This window comes from Doryrhamphus excisus, linkage group LG1 (genome assembly GCF_037039965.1).
Source record: "Doryrhamphus excisus strain RoL-2023G ecotype Guam linkage group LG1, RoL_Dexc_Guam_v1.1, whole genome shotgun sequence".
NCBI classification, from domain to species: domain Eukaryota; kingdom Metazoa; phylum Chordata; class Actinopteri; order Syngnathiformes; family Syngnathidae; genus Doryrhamphus; species Doryrhamphus excisus.
In genome coordinates this window covers 8,601,556-8,620,928 of record NC_136357.1, presented here as the reverse complement: position 1 = coordinate 8,620,928, position 19,373 = coordinate 8,601,556, and the positions used below count along the sequence as shown (strand labels likewise).

The 19,373-nt window shown below is 42.2% G+C and overlaps 1 protein-coding gene across 1 annotated transcript in view; it reads left to right on the top strand.

Moving 5' to 3' along the window:
- roraa (RAR-related orphan receptor A, paralog a) overlaps positions 1-19,373 on the top strand; it is a 210,561-nt gene that overhangs the window by 120,226 nt on the left and 70,962 nt on the right. The window contains exon 2 of the mRNA XM_058075290.2: positions 17,139-17,168. Coding sequence (XP_057931273.1) covers positions 17,139-17,168 — 30 coding nt within the window. The remainder of the gene's footprint in view (positions 1-17,138; positions 17,169-19,373) is intronic.

Here is a 19,373-nt window from a genome sequence, read left to right as displayed (position 1 = left end):
TGCTTCCTGTTTTTTTCTCATTATTTTATTTTCTTTCCTCTGGTTTTATTTCCCCCCCTTTTTTCCTCCCTTCCTTTTGCCTCCTCTTCTATTGGTTGGACTCCACACCCCCAAGCCAGTTTCCACATATTAGCACCCGAGGCCAGTGGAGGCGGGCAGATACGCATTGCCTTGCCATGGCCCATGGATCCAGCAAGCCAGTGAAAAATGAGCTTTGGAGAGGCAATAAATTGCATCCAATTTAGAGATGAAGGCAGAAATAAATTTCTCTTTTCTGAAGTCTGAAGAAAAGAGGAAAAAAAAGCCCCTAGATAATTTCTGTTCCATCTATTTCATGTGAACATTTCTTTGAAATTTCACAAACGTTTTATGTTGTTCATTTGAATGCGTAAAATAATTATATTTCTCCGTGTTAGATTGCCTTTTAATGTTTCAGCAGGTTGTGAAAATAACCATCCTTTGCCGAGGTCCTTTTGCCACACGCTTGAAATGGGTTTGAGTCAGAGGAGATGCTATGAAAAGATACTTTCATCAGATGTGAATTGACTGCACGCCCCCCCATGTGACCACCGCCCCAACAACCTCAGACATTGTTTTCAACATTGCATTAGCCCAGTGGTTCTCAGTTATTTTCTGCCATGCCCCCCCCCCCGGGACAGAAATGTTTTTGCGCCCTCTCGTTTTGAAATACTATTGAGAAACTGATAATATCTATTTATTTATCTGTACTGTACAGACTGAACTCCTAACTGAAACCAGCGGAATGGAGAGCAGTGAAGCATACAAGCGTGTTTCTGCAGAGTGCGACAAATCCATACATGTAGGCAGGTCTGCACTAATATTGAAAGTCTTTCCTACCTCTGCACCCCTCCGACAGTTCATCACAACCCCCTTCCCCAAAGGGGCCCAACCTACTATTTGAGAAGCGCTGCATTAGCCTATATGAACACATTCTCAACTTCACACTGGAAGAAAAATAATTGGATAAAGTGTTCTTCAAAGTGAGGGAAGATATTTTATTTACTTCAAATATCATTTTTTTTTTATTTAATACAGAGTACGTAGTTCACTACTCCTTTTCCACTGTGACTAGTTTGGACACTGGTTTTGAATACTGGGATGCATCAAGTGGCAAAATAGCCGCAGTGGTCTTCTGAACAAATAAATAACAGACTTCAGGCATTAAAGAAGGACTACAGAGACCAAACGAAAGACCTAGGCAGGGGTGGCAGTGGTCAGAGGAGAGTAATGCCTTATTTTGAGGAGCTCAACTAAGCTATGCTGGGCTCTTCTCCAGCAGATATCTGCCGATGTGTGCCAGACTGATAGCATGTTAAGCCCCCTCTTGCTCAAGCTTGACAAGTGAACAGCTCATGCCATTTGGTCATTAGCTTTTTTTTTTTCCCAAGCAAAGACGCGTGACCCACTCGAAACTGCAGTATTGTCTGGCTCCCTGCAGATCTATCCTCCACCTCCTACCCTGGCCTACGTTTTATTCCTTTATTGCAGAACACCTTTGAAGACCCTAATGTGAAATCATTGCCACAGCATTTTTGATAGCATTCCTTAAAGGGGACCTTTCTACCTTTCTATAAATATAGTTAGAATGTTGTATTCTTATGTTAAACAATGCCAAAATTTCAGATACTGAGGTGTGCACATTTGGAAGTGAAGCTCCTTATATGGTTCATAGTTAGGAAGCACTTTGGGCGTGTGACCAATCACAGCGGAGTGGGCATGCCTAAAGGCGGGCCAAGGGTGTAATAAATTCAAACAGACCATTTTGGCAGGAAGCACAAATCAAAGGGAATACAGCTGGAATAGGTGCAGATTCTGGAAATTCGAAAAAGTTTTCTGTGTGGGTTATTGTGTGTAGCTGCTCTATAGGAGACCATGACTCATTACAAAGGGTCAGAAATTTGCATAATTCATCCCATTTTTAAAACAGTTAGACTCATAATGTGTATTAATAACATGAAAAGTCCTGCACATATTGTATGCTACCCGGAAAATGTATGCAAATAGAGGCAAAATGTTATTGTAATTTGTTTATGTTGACTGATAAAAAAAGGCTAACATGGGAGGACGCTTGCTGAGGTTCCCTTGTGAATGTGGTAGTTTTTTTTTTTTTTTTTTTTTAACTCCACAAGATAGTATCACTGCATTTGAAGCATCACAAGCATCCAGAAACATTATCTATGTCTGCATGTGGCTTAACATGGCAGTTGTTCAACTTAGTCTTTGGTGTTATACTTCTGTACTGTTGTTTAAAATGATATAATTGTAATACAATAATTATTATTATTAAAACAGTGTAAAGCAAACAAGCAGCTTGCATCAACAATATAAATTGAATGGAGAGCCAAATGCTCAGGTGCAAATGTCCAATTAGTTTCAGAAGCTGAAACCCTGGCATCAACTCTTCCTTTCCTCCTTGTACAGGTAGAGAGAACGTGTGCCAGTGCTTTCTTGTGTATTAGCCAGCTTGCCAAAAGAACAATAAAAGAGACACAAGGGAAAGAGAAGAGGAGGGGTGAGCGGTATCTCTGGAGAATTGCATTCCATTCTGTTATTTGCCTTTTTTTTTTTCTGACATGTTTCTTCTCGGTTAAAAGCCTACGTTTCCCAGCACCATTCCAACATGCTGACATCCCAACTGTGAGGCGTTGAAACTGACAAAAAAAAAAAAAGCATTGTGGTGACTGTTGTTGTGCCAATGAACTCCAAAAGTACAACATGAGAGGGGTGATTTTGTGTACATTAGTGTGTTTGCTGACACTTCAGAATGCTGTTACTCAACACCGGATTCACTGTAGATGAGTAATTCACAAATAGGCACACATTCTTGTTAGTTGTGAGTCTTGACTGTGTTTATAGTGGATCACATGCTATATGGTTTTGTAGCAGTGAATCTATTATGCGTGCATTCACTCACTCACACAATCATTACGTATACTTACACAAGCTAATGAGCAGATGATTGTCTGGACTGGACTGCATCATATCGACAACTATAGCACTATAACAAGTAGTAGTAGCATCAACTAGTAGGCAGACTTGTGGATCTATTGTACTAGATTCTATTCAGTTGTATACCAGTGACCAGCGGGGTTCAAATGTGAAGCTGAAACGTGCACAGCCGGATTTTGCACTGTGGTATTCAGTTAGCCTGTACAATAAGCTGACATAAACATATAGTGCTCTTGCTACAAGCTTGTGCTGTTTATTTAAGCAGGCAGTTAGCTAAGCTCAGCTGATTAATAAATAACCACGCCACCGTCTTGGATCAGTGCACCTCTAATGTGCTCAGACGCTCTGCCTTGTTCCTGTTGCGTCTGCATTCCGCTTGACTTGCAGAAGAAGGGGGCGGGGCCTCCCTGCTGTCTGTCAGCATGTCGTAAGAGGCGTCTCAGCATGTAGTCGTCAAATCTTACAGTAGTGTCAGCTCTGCTTGTACTGGTGGAATTTTCTGTCCGCATGGCAATTGGATGCCAGTTCTCTGTAGCGACCCCCTTTCACTGACACTCATATAAAACCAATGCACCCGCCCCCACTTACACTTAAACCTTCACTTTTGTAAATTATGTAAGTGCAGGGTAAGCAACGAGCCCCCTACCCCTACCCCTGGCACGCTGAGCAGTGTCAAGAAAACCCAATGCATTTTTAAGTGGGGTTTCCAGAGCATCTCGGCTAGACGCGGTGAAGTCACGGGGGTTAGTGGGTTCGCCTAACAACTGTTCTCCAGTTTGGAGCTGACATCTCTAAATGTGTTGTCTGTGTATTGTGAAGCCATGCAGGAGAATTCACCCTCTGCCGCTCAGACTGCGGTTACTTGTACGGCCCGTCTCATGAAATAACAATAGTGCGGCGCTTTTAGGACCTCACACATGATGAGTACGCCAAATGATGCACACTGGCAAGAAGAATGGACTGTGTCTGCCTTGCACTTATTCAGCGGAGTGCCATTTTACTCTTAAAAAAAAAAAACACACACACATTCCCTTTAATTGTGTCTTGCAAATACTATCTCACAAAAGAAGTGAGATTCATATATGGAGGTATTTTGGTTTTCATACACTCCAGTTTTTGGATTGAGGAGAACGATTATTGACAAATAATATATGTATTTTGCATATATTGCATTTCTTCTGTTGTACTCACGCTATACCACAAATGGTGTCTCTCGATAAGCTTCTCTTATGTCTTTAGTTTCCCCTCACTTTCACCTGAGTTGGCCTCACCGCCTTCCAAGCCGCCTGTTAACAGTTCATCTCTGTTCTTCTGCTGTCCTTCTATAAGCAGGCTTGTTCAAATCATCCTGTAGAAGTAGAATATACCATAGACGCGAGCGGTCGGTGACTGAGCGCCATGCACAACTTTTTTTTATTTTTTTTCTTGCCATAATAGGTTGTTGTAATTGAATAAAACATGGAAGTGCTCTGAAGGGCCCATCGGGGGGAAATGGCAGTCGCTAAAGCATAGAAGCCAACTCAATAAAAAATAGCACATGAATAAATAATGAGAAGCAAACGAAGTGTGCTGTGTGAGAGGAGCAAGGGAGTGATTTACTGTGAAACAATATCAGAAACAGCAGGCCAGTGGAGGGCAGTAATCATACTGGAAAAGGGGGGGGGCATGGATTGCTGTTGGCACCTTCTTCTACAAAAAAAAACTGACTCAAATGATATCAAATACCCAGAAAACATCTCCATATATAACCCTATATCTGAAACACACACACACATTTACGCTTACTTGCAAGGCAGTGTGGCAGGGGGAGGGGAGGGGGGGCACACTGTGAAATATCCTGAAGGTCCTTGGCAGTTTTAGAGAAAGGCCTGGGAGGTTAGGAAACATCAAATCAATGCATTGTAATGTGAATTGACTGCTGACTTTGATCATGTGCCTTGGGAGTGCTTTAGCTTCACTGGCTGGGTTAAGCAAATAGAGCACGGCCTGAAATGGAGAGAGATGGCAAGGCAAAGACAGGTTCGGATTGGGGTGAGACCAAAAAAAAAAAGGATGCCTGGCTATCATCAGAGAGTAATGGGCACATTAAAATTCAATGTCCACTTAGTAAATGCCATATTGTAGATGTTTTGCATGGTTAAATAGACTCTTGATTGCACACCGTGAATACATATGCTGTATTCAGTGCATGATGAGGTGTGGGTCCTGTTTCCTAATATAATAAGCATACGAGCTGTTGGCTTGGATTTCATTGAATAAGGGATTTCAGCCTCGTCTCAGCTGTTTCCCCTCCAAAATGTTGGGTCAGCTCTGCTTAGTGTCACACATTTCTAAAATCCAAGCTCTGAAGGTGCAAATACTCTTAAACCCTTATGCTATAATGGAGAGGCCACTTTAATCTCACCCTTTCTAACTGAGGGGGACTTTTTCACCATAACACTCTGACCCTTTGGTATCTGGATACGGAGCAGAGTGAGAGCGACATTCTTTTGCCGCTGTCTCTGAGCTGTAATTTCGGTATCCTCAGGAGGATGCCCCTCTTACGTAAGGCAAGTGTTTGTTGTGGTTGTCCCACCTCACATAACAACCTCAGCTGGAAGTGGGGGAGGATGGGAACTTGCACTTGTGAAAATGAAAATGAACAGAAAACTGTGTTCAGGTGGAACAGTGTTCAAGAAATTGAACTGGACAAATTGTGTAAGACAAATGCACTCCACTTAAGGAGAGGATACGGTATGTGTATTTTATTTATTCATTCATTCATTTTCTACAGCTTATCCTCACAAGGGTTGCGGGGGTGCTGGAGCCTATCCCAGCTGTTGTCGGTCGAGAGGTGGGGTACACCCTGGACTGGTCGCCAGCCAATCACAGGGCACATAGTATAGACAAACAACCATTCACACTCACATTCATACCTATAGATAATTTGGAGTCGCCAATTAACCTTGCATGTTTTTGGAATGTGGGAGGAACATGCAAACTCCACACAGAGATGGCCGAGGAGGGAATCAAACCTGGGTCTCCTAGCTGTGAGGCCAGTGGGCTAACCACTCGGCCCACTTTGCAGCCAATTTTATTCATTTTTTTTATTTATCATATAATGTTGTCCAGTCCAGGGTGTACCCTGTCTCTCGCCCACAGTCAGCTGGGATAGGCTCCAGCATACCCCCAGGTCCCTAATGAGGACAATCGGCATAGAAAATGGATAGATGGATATTATGTTGTGTTAGTTGTTTAGTTGTGTTAGTTGTCCATCCGTTTTCTGTACCGCTTATCCTCACGAGGGTTGCATGCTGGAGCCTATCCCAGCTGTCAATGGGCGCGATGCCTTTAGTTATTTTGTTATTTTTATCGTATGTATTGTGGATGTGCAGGAAACACTACATTTTGCTACAGCAAAACTTTTATTCATTTGAATATTTTTAATTTTTACTTACAAAATCATTCTGAATTCTTCTGAGAACTGGGTCAGTATGGGCAACAGCGTCTTATGGGCAAATCTATGGTATAGTGTCTAACATAGTACATACTATAGTAGAGCCACGTTGTGTCATGGAGCAAAAGACAAGAGGAGTAGTGAGTGATAGCGTCCAAGAAGAGACCTTGTTGCTACGTATATGAAAAGAAGAATAGCACATGGACTGGTTGCTATTGGACTGCTAGGTGAATCTCCAACAACCTGACTGTTCAAAGGCTTTTTAGTGCTCTGGAGAACATGAAAGGCATGTTTAAAAATTTAAAAGCCCGATCTGTTCCAGCGCTATGGAGCGGCAGAGGGAAGCAGATTTTTACGTCGCCATAATTCCCCAGTTGCTTGCTTTGTAAATTAATTAAGATGTTTATGACAGCTGCTTGCACCTAATGGAATGCTTATAGACTATGCTATTAATTATTACTGCCAGCCACGACTACAGTCCGTCATATTGCTGACAATGTATGGCCAGAGCCTCGGACCCCACTCCTGACTCAGTAGTTTAAAGTTATTTTGCCATTTGAATTGTGTGGCCATAGACAACCACAATGTATCCCATCAGACATCCCACATTGTCATTGTCAAATTCATTTTTTTTATCTTGAGAATAGAGTCATAAAGTCACAACATAGTCATAAATTCAATGTACGCTGATGGGATACAATATTCTTTCAAGGCAGGGTCTCCTTTTGCCTTCCAAATAAATGTGCTGCTTTTTTTTTCGTGTGAAAACATTGTAAGTGCATATCAGGCTTTGCATCTTTGTTCTGTGTGTTCTGTGTTCTTCCTCTTCCCTTGTCCACTTGTTATCACTGAACACTTTTACCATGAACTCTGCATGACCCCTGAGCCTAGAGAAGTTCAGCTTCTGGTGTTGTTAACTTGGTTCCGAAAGCTCTAGAGTTGTTATTGTTTTCATTAAGAAGGCATAGGAAGTTGAGAACCTATGAGTGTGTGAACGCTACTGCAACTAATTATAGTTCCTCTCTCTTGAGCGCAAGTTGTTCTTCTGATGGCCTTGCACAAACATATCATGTAAACAGTCAGCAATATTCATGGAGTTCCATTTTATAGTTAATAAGTGGGTTAAAATTAGTTTATTTATCACTAAAAGAATGAGCGGTGATGGTTAAATGAACCTTTTCAAGATATTCAATAATACAATATAGGTTGGGGTGTCACTACTCCCTAGAATATATGCATTTAAAAAATATAAGTATTTTTATTTTGCTTTTGTATTTCATAATATACAATTTCTGAATTGTATATTTATTATGTATATTTCATAGGATAACTTGAAAGTAGTGCAGAGATACTGACTTGCTAGGCGAGCATGAGTAATCTCTACTTTCCTTTATTCCATTGAGTTGCAATTGTAGGATGGGGACATCTCTATTTCACTGTTCTGAACTCCTGTTTCCATGCTTTGCTAACATCTGACATCATCTTATTGTTCTTCAGATAGCAAAGTGGTTGAGACAGAGCCAACAGCGCCTCTGCTGGTTGCAGCCAAGTAGTGCATCCCATTGTGGCTCAATCGATTGAATTTTTTTCAGGGACGATCAATTGATTATGCTCACTCTAGTACAGTGCTACTCAAATAGTGGGGCGGGGGCCCCCTTGGGGAAGGTTGGTGAACGGTCGGTGTGTGTGTGTGCGCAAATTGCCTCTTGAATATGCTTGTATGATCCAGAGTTCTCCATTTTATTGCATTTTCCTGGTTCCCCTTATGCCCTAGGGTATAATGTATTTATATTATTTTATTATTTATATTATAATATTTTGCTGCTTTATGTGACTTTGCACTTGAGAAACTACCATGTGTGTCTAAGTAGTTTGTGTGCTGGTCAAGACAAAGTAAATGTTAATAGTAATATTAAAGTACATAGTACTTTCGTCCTCTACAAAAGATGGCAAATATACAAACTCCACGGGATACCATCTTTACTGAGACATACAGTAACAATGTTTAGGGTTTATTAGGGGATATTTCATTCCAGATTGAAGGACAGATTAGATTTCTGTGTTTATTGGTGCTGTGCTTTGCTGGAATGTAGCATTTTTCATTGTGGAGTCAAGTTACTTGTGTCGGCCTATATCCCAGCAGAAAGGAGGAATGGTGTCTGCGCTCTGCAGAGGTTTATCCCATGTTATCCTGCGATTACATTTAAATAGAGAATGCAGCAGGGAGGGGTGAGAAGGCAACAATCTGAAGCGTACGCTACCTGCACCATAAGAGGAGATGTGTGAAATATGTATTCAGTCTTTCATCAAGCCCATTATCTGCTACTCATGGGTTATCCTTGTGTATAAAGTCCTCTGTTGTGTTAGCTTTGAAAAAGAAACGAGGGGGGGACAACTGTGATCTGTGTTCTATTAATCATAGTCCAGCTCTGTGGCTGTCGCCTTATCACACATGTGTGTAATTACAGAATATTTGTGCTTTAAGCATGACTCTGTTGCTTGGAAATGGAAAAGTGGCTCCACTGATGAACTCCTTGCTAATAGGACTACCTTTGATCTGCACGGAGCACGGAGGGCTCCGAGAACTCGCAGGTTTTAATTATGAAATACATGAAAAATAGATGCGGTGCTAAGTGCGGGCATGACTGCAACGCGTCGTGGCGTGCTTTCAAGCGTGCCTCGCCTTTTTCCTTCCTTTATGTCTTCCTGTGCTCCGAAAATACCTTAATAACCTCTGCCTCTCTTACTGGCTGTGTAGCAGCTGTAAAAGACAAGTCTGTGATATTAATTAGTCAATTGACAGACGTGTAATTCATCTCAGAGGAAGTTTTCATTACATGGGAAGCTTCATCGGGGCAGTTTGGCTTATTGGCAAGTGCTAAGACCAGACCTAATGGGGCTGCAGTTCCCTCCCATTCCAGCAATTAGAGCCAAGTCCTCATCAGCAGGGCCATGAGTCCACTGTTGTGGGAGATGGGCTCACTCACAGTGATCCTTCCCCACAGACCGATGTTCATTAGACAAGTGCCTGCATGCTCTGCACTCTGCTGGATGAGAGCTGAGGATGAGTGAGTGATGCTAATGAAAGGCTTCCAATATAATACAGAGTCAGCCATATTTATATACAGGTGATATTAGCTGACATGAGTTTGTCATGAAAAGTGCTGGTCTCCTTCCCCCTTCAGGTTGTTTATACATGTTGACAGAGCAGCACGCCTCTGCTAACAGATTGTCACTAACTGTCGGCATACACATCAGATCACCTTCTCTAATCCCACTTTATGCTATCCTGGAGTTGATATCAAATGCATGCGATAATGAAACGAATATGCTCTCGCCTATCATATATACATATGTGAATCGTCTTTGCAATCATGCATCACAAAGACAATGACAACAAGTGAGATTCTATTCATTTAACCACAGCATAGTCTAGATATTTAAATTCCTCTTAATAGGTTAGCCCAAGGGGGCACATCCCTACTGACCGATATTAAAACCTATTATTATAAAATGAGCATAACTGCGGTTTAAGCCCCAAGAGCTGTATAAATGTATTCTCTGTTTAGAGTTGGACCTATGTAAGGATAAGATAATAAACGGCAATGTGAATAGAAATGCACAAGTGTCTCTAGGGGGATGTCTTCTAGAGAAGCAAAGCGACCTCTAACCCTTCTTGTAATAATGGGATTTGTGGTTAGAAAATACAAACAACACAGGTGTTTTTGTGTGTGTGTGTGTGTGTGTGTGTGTGTGTGTAATGATGCCATGTGTTTACATAAATGAATGTTAGCCATTGTGTACAAAAGGGATGTGCATAATTCATTATTTAGATAATTGCTGAATTAATTGTGTCTTAAAACAACTGAGAGTGCATTATTTGTCTGAAACCAGTAGAAGTGATTTTCAGTCTAACCTACTTGTACTGATGTTGGGGTTTTTGTCTTACAAAATAAGTCCCAAAAAGAAGAGCTATCTTATATTCAGGAGTTTAAACATTTACAAATGCGAACCAACAGATGGTGCTAAACAAACTCTCTTCAACTGACTCAGAGCCTTTCTTCATGTCACTCACACATACCAGTGAGCTCCAGGTGTGATGCAGGGACCTGCTGGAAAATAAAGTTATGTTCACAGCGCAAGGTTGTGCAGGGTGGTGCACCCCATGGAGTGGTGATTTGGTCCATGAGAACAATTTGGTAGAGTAGGCTGCGCCGGGAAGGGCAACTGCAGCCCAATTCAATTCAACTGAGTTTTATTCATATAGCTCCAAAAACAAGAATTCAGAACATTCCCCCATCCCACTGTGAATCCGGATTGTGTTGCTTACAGAAGTATATAACCAATACAGTACAGCAGACTGGTGTGGAGCGAATGACGATCGTCAGGGTGGTCTGCTGAATGCGGGTTGTCTTTATTTACAGTTCAGCCTGTAAAGCTATTAGGTTTCATGCTTGGTTGAGATTGGATCCCAGAGAGATTACCACAGGGTTGAGAATCACCTCTGAGGACAGTATACAGACAGGCCTGTTTCACTGGCCTGGCTTTGACCAATGCCCTGGGTCTTTCCTGCATCCGATAGGGCCTCCAGGAACCAGCTCGCTGCTCATGGGGGAATAGCTTTGTCATCTACTTTGAGCCGCGATCAGAGTGAGCAATATCAGAGCAGCTCTCAAACCCTCATGCTGTGGCTGCTCACCTTTGCCACACAACAAAACAATTTGTTTGGGCATTACAAGCCTAAACCAATGTAAGTGAATATTTACAAAATGGGCACCGTCTTTGATGGCCATTGCCTCCTAGGGTGTAAATATGTCATTAAGTAGGAATACCACAAATATTATAGTACCCCGAGTGCATCTCAATGCATCAACTGCACCAAATCATAATGCTACAAGCAAAAAGCCGTTTTCAACTTCCCAATTGCATTGTTTGTCTATATGTGCCCTGTGATTGGCTGGCGACCAGTCCAGGGTGTACCCCACCTCTTGCCCGAAGACAGCTGGGATAGGTTCCAGCACACCCGCTACCCTCGTGAGAATAAGCGGTAGAAAATGAATGAATGAATGAACTTCCCAATTGCAGCGTGTGAAGTCGTTGAGCCACTGCCACTGCTGTGTGTGACTGACCAATCACAGAGCATAAAGAGTGACTACATAATGAGCGTTTTCTTTAAACACAAATACGAATAATGATGAAATATACTCAGTATCCAGCTCATTTCCAGTAACAATCAATTAATTGAGTTTTCCGATTCAGCAGTTGTTTATTGAAAAGTGTGATCACAGTGGTAACAAATTGCAGATTCGGAAAGACCATGGAGACTTTAAGTGCAGAGATAAATATTTGTTGAACAGTACTGATAGGATTCATGTTCTTTAGTTGAACCAAACACTATTGTGTTAAAGCTCTGTACCTTGCACCTTCTTGCTGTCATTTATTGGAGCTCCCACAAAGGTAAACGTGTGCAGCGGTGTCTTACCAATAACAATAGCACTTATCACACGTGCTCCCCGAGGTACAATTAAAATTCCGTCGGAGTCTTCAATCTGCCTTGCAGCCATGCCGGCTGTTTCTCGGCCCTTCTGGGCCACGTCAATTCCTCTGCTGCAATGTATAATTCACGAGCCACCAAACAGCGCTCAGGACTCACCTGGAGACTTGCACAGCCCAGCAATGCAGAACTGCACACAAGCATGGGTGACATGAGTACGGGGTATATGACATAATAACTTAACTCGGGAAGGACTTCTGCGGTGTCAGGGTCACCCTGATAACATTGCCTTCCCCACTGGGATGTCTTGACTTCTTAGTGGAAGTCATACATGCTTAAATTTCCCATTACTTTCTTCTTTCTGAAAGACAATTGTGGTGCCCTCTAAAACTAATTTGGATGTATATCTTCTATTTGCAGACAATTCCATAGTGATGCATTGAAGTAACCTGTGGAGTCTCATAGTAGTTGCTTTTAGTTAAAACCAATTAGAAATGACCAGAAATAACAGCGCCTGGAGACAGAGAAGTCATTTTTCGCTTCAGCCCCCCCAGAGGGTTGGCCTCTCCATGGATTAAGTGTTTTAGTATATTAGGGGGCAGCTGATTAGAATCATTACGCTTTTTTAATAATTACGTTTTGCGCTTATAGTTTATAGCGGTGTAATAGTTAATAAGTGTGTCAGTGCAAAAGGGAGGATTGCTTAAATTACTCTGTGTAACGTGAACCTGGCCTTCACAAAAACTGATAAGTTAGAACGCTACAGAGGTTCTTGAATCCAGCCAAACATTTGGGGAGCTATTGCATCGTGCCACATACAACTCTACGGTTTCATAAATCACATCAAAACCTCAAGAATGCGAGCTACTTTTGGATCCATGATGTGTCTAATAGGAGAAACACATTCATTGTTTGTAGTGATTTCTTCTCAGTTTTGTTAGTGAGACAGACTCGAACGTATCATCATTAACAACCTCAGGAGTTGCCCAAAATTAACATCAACAGCATCGTTAGTAAAGTAAAATAACACTTGGTTCTCATGAGTAAGAAAATTTACTAAAAATGTTCACTATAAATATGTGCAAACCTGAGTTATGCGGTTGAAAATGATATTAGTTTTCCTCTAACTTCAGTGTTTTAGTATTCTTTAAAAGTGTACTTAATTCTGGTGGTAGCACAGGCAGCCATTTTGATCATGTTATTGCCCAACTTCTCGCAAGAGCTAGTGTTTCAAAGGTCCATATTTTTGTTCTGAGGTTCTAGTATAGTTGTCTAGACCTTTGCCGGCTCTTCCGCTACACCTTGTCCGTCTCACCGCTTGTGTCCTTGTGTGCGTCGGCCGTGCAATAGCGGCATGTGGAGCAAGCAGCACAAAGTGAGCCTCCCTGTCTCCCCAGACTGAACAGTGAATGAGGATAAGTGAGGAGCACCAGTCAATGAATCAAGCAGCAGGAAGGCAGCAGCCAGGGGGTGTGGGGGGGACGAGCGCGACGTCCCCACGGGACGGCCTCGCATTAGGAACTTCCTCGTCTGTGTGTTTCTGGCACAGGTTAAATGGATCGCTCCCATTAGCGCGCTGAGAGGACAGCTCCATTATATGAAGGAGACTGTAACTTTGAATGTCACGGTGCAACAAGCTCAGAGCATGCCTCGTCTCCCAGGGAGGCAGGGTGACAATAACCATCCATGATAATCATTCCCTGTCAGGCTTTAAGGAACCTGAAATTATGACGTACAGCCCACCGTGCGCCTCAGAGTTCATTACAGGCCTGTCACTTTGAGTCGCCTGCCGTGGCACGCCGCTCCACAGACGGCTGTAGCGAGAGCCTGCACTCACTCTTCTCTTGTCTAAGTGGCATGTTTACAGGATGTGTGCCCCCCTCAACCCTCCTTCCAGATAGATGTGGTGGAGGTTAACCTCTAGTCACCTGCACAGTGTCTCTCTTCCGCCATAGCATGAGCAAAGTCTCATGAGACCGATGCAGGGGAAATGTGACTGATCAAAGGCCACAGTGTGACAAGTGGCCCTCCTCCCAGTGTGACACATGCTAATATACGAATGGGAATTCCATCAGTGGCGACATTGCAATCAGGGCAGGGAGGTGCACTGTCGTTCTTTTCAAAATAATACAACATAGTCTCAATTTTGCCTTTCAATAATTGGCTTATGAATTTTTTTTGTCCTTAACAGTATTCCCCTACTAGTTGTTCAATATCAGACCCCGTACATAATAAATGGCCTGTCCCCCTCCATCACCAAATCAACATTTTAGAAATGAAAGCACAAAACAGCTTCACTCATCGCTCATCTCTGTGGTCCAAATGAGCCAACACGTTGCGCGGACTTTCAGGAAAAGTAACCCATTAGCAACAACTAAAAACAATGATTAATATAAAGTTGGTTCTTAAAATCTGTCTGTAGGATATATTTTTTTTACTCCAGGAGGATGAGGAGATTGCAAATATACCATCAAAGGTTCTCCTATTTGGTGATGTAGAGCAGGAATGCTGGTGGAAAACAAGCAAGATGCCTGATGCTGCATTTAATGTAACTGTTGGGAACTGTTGTGTCCCACGAGTTGGTGTACATCGTGTATGGCGCGCATTGTGGTGCGCCTCTGATGCACATTTAAAGGCAATGAGAGGCGTGCATTTAATTGGTTAAGATTAAACTCGGCTGTGTTAAACCTTCTCACACCTTCTCTCCTCCCTCTTTGCCACTTGCGCCGATGGGAGACAAGGAGGCGTGGGTGCGCCGCGACTGTGCCTTGTTTACGAAATTAAATCCCAATAGGTCAATAACTTTATTTATAATATTTTGGGGGTAGGTGACTCTTAGTAAAACACTTACATGTTTCCATCTGCTGAACCAGATGTGCACAACCGATCATGTACGGATCATGTACAATATGGGTACACCAATATGGGTGCATTCACAGCCTTATCGTAGTCAGATATTTTGAATTATTTTCAAAAATGCACATTTACCTACTCAGATGTTAATAAAATAAAGTATTCCGGCTCTGCAAAGGGAGCCACAACAATAAGGCTAAAGAACCACAGGTTGCCAACCCTGGCAACCCCATGCGGTTGGTGGTCCACCATTTAAAAAAAAAATGTTTCATCCCAGCACAGTGTGCTAATCTCCTGTTCAAATACGGCTTAAATTAATTTAGAAAATACCCACAGAGCAAGGTTATCCTCTGCCTGTAAGCAATATTTTTACTTGTCTGTTTGTCAGCCAAGGAGACTGTCACCTCCAGACTGACCTCTGAACCTGCCATCCAGTAGAGAAGACATGAGCTGGCAGCCATTGCCAATGTCAGCGCCCACAGCAATAGCTCCTTCTTTCTCACCGCCTGACTCATTCTTTGGCTTTGTGGCCCTTTCTCCTTGCCACCTCCAATCACATGAATGTGAATGACACCTAGGGGTGAAAGAAAGGCCCTTCAACCACCTGGTCTGCTTACCCTAACCTGCATAGCAATAGGAAGACCTTGTCTTTAAGAACATTCTGTATTTACCGGTGGGGTGTTTTTTTGCAATCAGGTGTTTTTTTTAACATATTTGTTGATGTTCAGTCTATGTACTGTGTGGTTATTTCTTGTGTGAATCAAACAATCTTTAATCTTTCCCAAGGATGATGCTGTAATCTATAAAATTATGTATTTATCATGTTCCTTATTGTTAATAGCATGAGAGGAGGCACATATGCAGGGCATGGAGATGATGTAATAGATGTTGGCTTCAATGGAAGTAGGTGAATTTGACAAGCAAATGTAGTTAATACTAACAAATGCTAATGTTGCATGATGATGACGTGTCCTATTGTCATACGAGTGTAAAATTCAGACAGGACATGTTCATCTTATGTAATTGTAGCAGTTGGAGACAACAGGAGGTTTTGGTCCCAAGCAGTGGGACAAGACTCCAGACTGCATGGCTCTTGGGTGTCTGCTTTTCTTTTTTCTGCTCAGTGGCGTCTCTATCGGTTATGTGTTACTCCGTGCTTGTCTATAGGAAGCTCAAGGCCTTATTTATTTTCCCCATCATTGCACTTTGACTTGTTTCTCCCTCAAACGTGTCTGAAACATTGTTATCTTCGTCCAGATGCCTTTTTCAGCGAGTTATTGAATCATGTCAACTTGCTGTCCCCCGAGTTTCCCCCACGCAAGCTGTAGAAAAATTAACCATTGCTTCAGCATGACAAGTGGGATCTATTAGTGTGCTCTTGCCCTGCAAAGCATGAGCATCAAGTAGGCCACCGGGGGACTGAGGATGGCTGTGCGCTCGTCCGAGTCCGGCTCTTGGGGCATTAGAGCGACGTTACGGAGTGGAGGAGCCCCCAGCATGTCGGTGGAGAACCAAAGTGGCTCATTGGGAGAGGCAACAAAATGCTGCATTTTGGCCTTGACTCCTCTTGGTCTGACAACTGGTCAGCTGGTCACTTATTTGATGAGAATACATAATTTATAGCTTACTGTTACGCATATGACTGATCCTGCAAAATACTTGCATTTGCTGCCTCATGGTAAAAGGCGGGGTGGCGTTCCAGCAAGGGTTCAAATGGGAAGATTCCGCTACAGTTTGATGGCAGAGACCAACATATTAAATATAGATAATAGACATATAATGCTGCATTGAACATAGTCAGGCGGCACGGCGGTCTAGTGGTTAGCGCGCAGACCTCACAGCTAGGAGACCAGGGTTCAATTCCACCCTCGGCCATCTCTGTGTGGAGTTTGCATGTTCTCCCCGTGCATGCGTGGGTTTTTCATTCCAAAAACATGCTAGGTTAATTGGCGACTCCAAATTGTCCATAGGTATGAATGTGAGTGTGAATGGTTGTTTGTCTATATGTGCCCTGTGATTGGCTGGCGACCGGTCCTGGGTGTACCCCGCCTCTCGCCCAAAGACAGCTGGGGTAGGCTCCAGCACCCCCACGACCCTTGTGAGGAAAAGCGGTAGAAAATGAATGAATGAATAAACATAGTCAATCAAAACAAACGTGTATTTTTTCCATTGTCAACAAGAAAGTGACAGTTCTATTTTGGCCAGACAATGGACAGCAGAATGTTTAGCTCCGCCCTACACAACTAAACCACATTATTAATTTAACAATATGTTTATTATTCATTTTAGTCTGCACTGGTGTACAACCGTACTGCATCATACTGATATATTTTGACCTGTTGATAACATACCAACAACACTAACATATTTTCTTTCTCTTTGCAGGCATATCGGTGACGAAGAAGACACACACCTGTAAGTACAGCAACATTTCATACATTTCTCTTACCATATGTAAATGTTTGATGTTCTTAGCATTCTCTGTGCGGGCTTGCAGAAATACTTTCCCATTTTTTAGCTTGTTGACTTTCTTGTTCCTGCACACAATAAACCGCAATCCTAGAGAGGAAATTAAAAATCTTGTCTTGCTATGACTGCTTGCTAATCACGTACAGTCTCACTATCAGCTTTGCTCCATTGCCTTGGTTTCCATAGTGGGGTGCACATACCCCTAGGGTTACGCAGATTGCCGTAGGGGGTACATAAATAATTGTTAAAAGCGGCTTGACTACATTAGCACCAAACACTTATATTTACATAATGGGCTTCGTCACCTCATATGAACAACCACAGCCGGAAGTACACTTCAGAAGAAAATTGTTCATTGCTCAGTGTCTGTTAGATGACCAAATAAGTGCAGCATTATCTGGACTATGGCTGGTGGTACTACGGAATGACTTATAGTCTGGAAAATACGGTAAATTTGATGATGATGTTGTGCATTGAAGTGTTTAATTTAGAATATTTTTTGAAACATCATTTATATTGTGTGCTAAATGGTAGCTGGTCTTTTTTTGTGGTGCTGTGACTAATTAGTGAGTCATTTGTTTGCTGACTGACTACACTGACTATGTTAGAAAGCGTCCAGTTTTGAACATGTAAGTCAATTTATGCTTTGTATCTTAGTTCAGCGGTCCTTGAACACACCATGTGTGAGGCAAAGTGAGACTTATGTGTATGACTTTCTCCAATGCTGCACAGACAGACGTGTATTTTTTTTTTTTGTATTTCTCCTTTCACTTTGTCCTTGTTCATAAATGTAAATGCACAGAGGTGAGGTTTAATAATGTTAGCTCTGTGCTGCTGTGCATTTTCACTGGGGGCGTAATCTCATACTATATGTGCTCATATGTCCATTTGTCTCTGTAATAAGCCTTGTATTAAATTAATTTCCTTATTGATTTATGTATGCTATGTGCCTTTGTTTTCAGAATAATTTATAATTATCATGTTTTGGGGTAATATTACTTATTTCTATATTGTTGCAGACAGCAACACAGCAATAAAGTACAGCAAAAGACCATAAAGATGAGATAAAGATTCACCACTGAATGCCTTGCAAAGCTTGAATTAAGACAAGAATACATACAATTTGCATCTGTTTTTATTAATGATGGGCTTTATTAAACCATTGAAACCCACGATAAACTGAAGAAAATTTCAACTGTGAAGTGGAGAGGGACGGCTGTATTGCATTTTGCAGGAGTACCTAATGCAGTGGCCAGTAAGTGGTTGTGACACGTGAGCTGCATGTCTTTTTTTTTTTTTTTTTTAATGTTGTTTTGGAGCACAGCATCGATGGTACTCACGTTCTTCCTTGTCAAACCGCAGCTGCCTTTTCAATTTCAGGCCTGCATGGGAAGAATTGATGAACAGTCACACCTGTAGAAATCAATGTTTTCCAAGAGATTTGTTGGAAATGTTGACACGGGTGATGTTAAATTGAAAACGGCTTTTTTTTTTTGTTACGCTTGCGGTGTGTGTTCGTGTGAATGCCAGAAAGTGCACATGAAGGCTATCCCTTTGCGCTGATGAAACCCACGGTGAGGGGAAGCCAGGGGGCTTTTCCATACAAGCGGTCCAAGTGTTTCAGATTGTGAGAGATTGCCGTGGAAAACTCCATGGCTCCTTTTTTACATCAGACGGAAGGGCAAAGGATTTGATCTTTTACACTTCTACCTTACACAAACTCAGTAAAAAAGCATTATGTGTGAAGCCATTTTTGCAAATAGGTGTGTGCATATTTGTGTTGGGACCACTTCAAGGTGAAAGAGAAATATCTCGACCCTCCATCCACCACCCTGCTATCCTGTTTTAATTACTTCACTGCTAAGCACCTCTACACCGGAAGGAGGCTCAAATCAAAGAGCATGATTTAGGAGTCTTGGGTTCAAAGCCCTGGGCAGAAACTGGACTATTCTGTCTCATTTCACTCGGAAATATTCAAATCTTGTCCATGGGTGGAAATCAAAGTAGAGGCCGCTAACAAGTAGTTGATTGGTCTGCCTCGTAGATAGAAGCGGCTCATCAGAAGTGTGTGCACAAATGGAGTTGAAGGGACAGTTAGTGGTCAATGTGGATGGATGTGACTGCTACCGGAGTAATAATGAGGAGCAAACG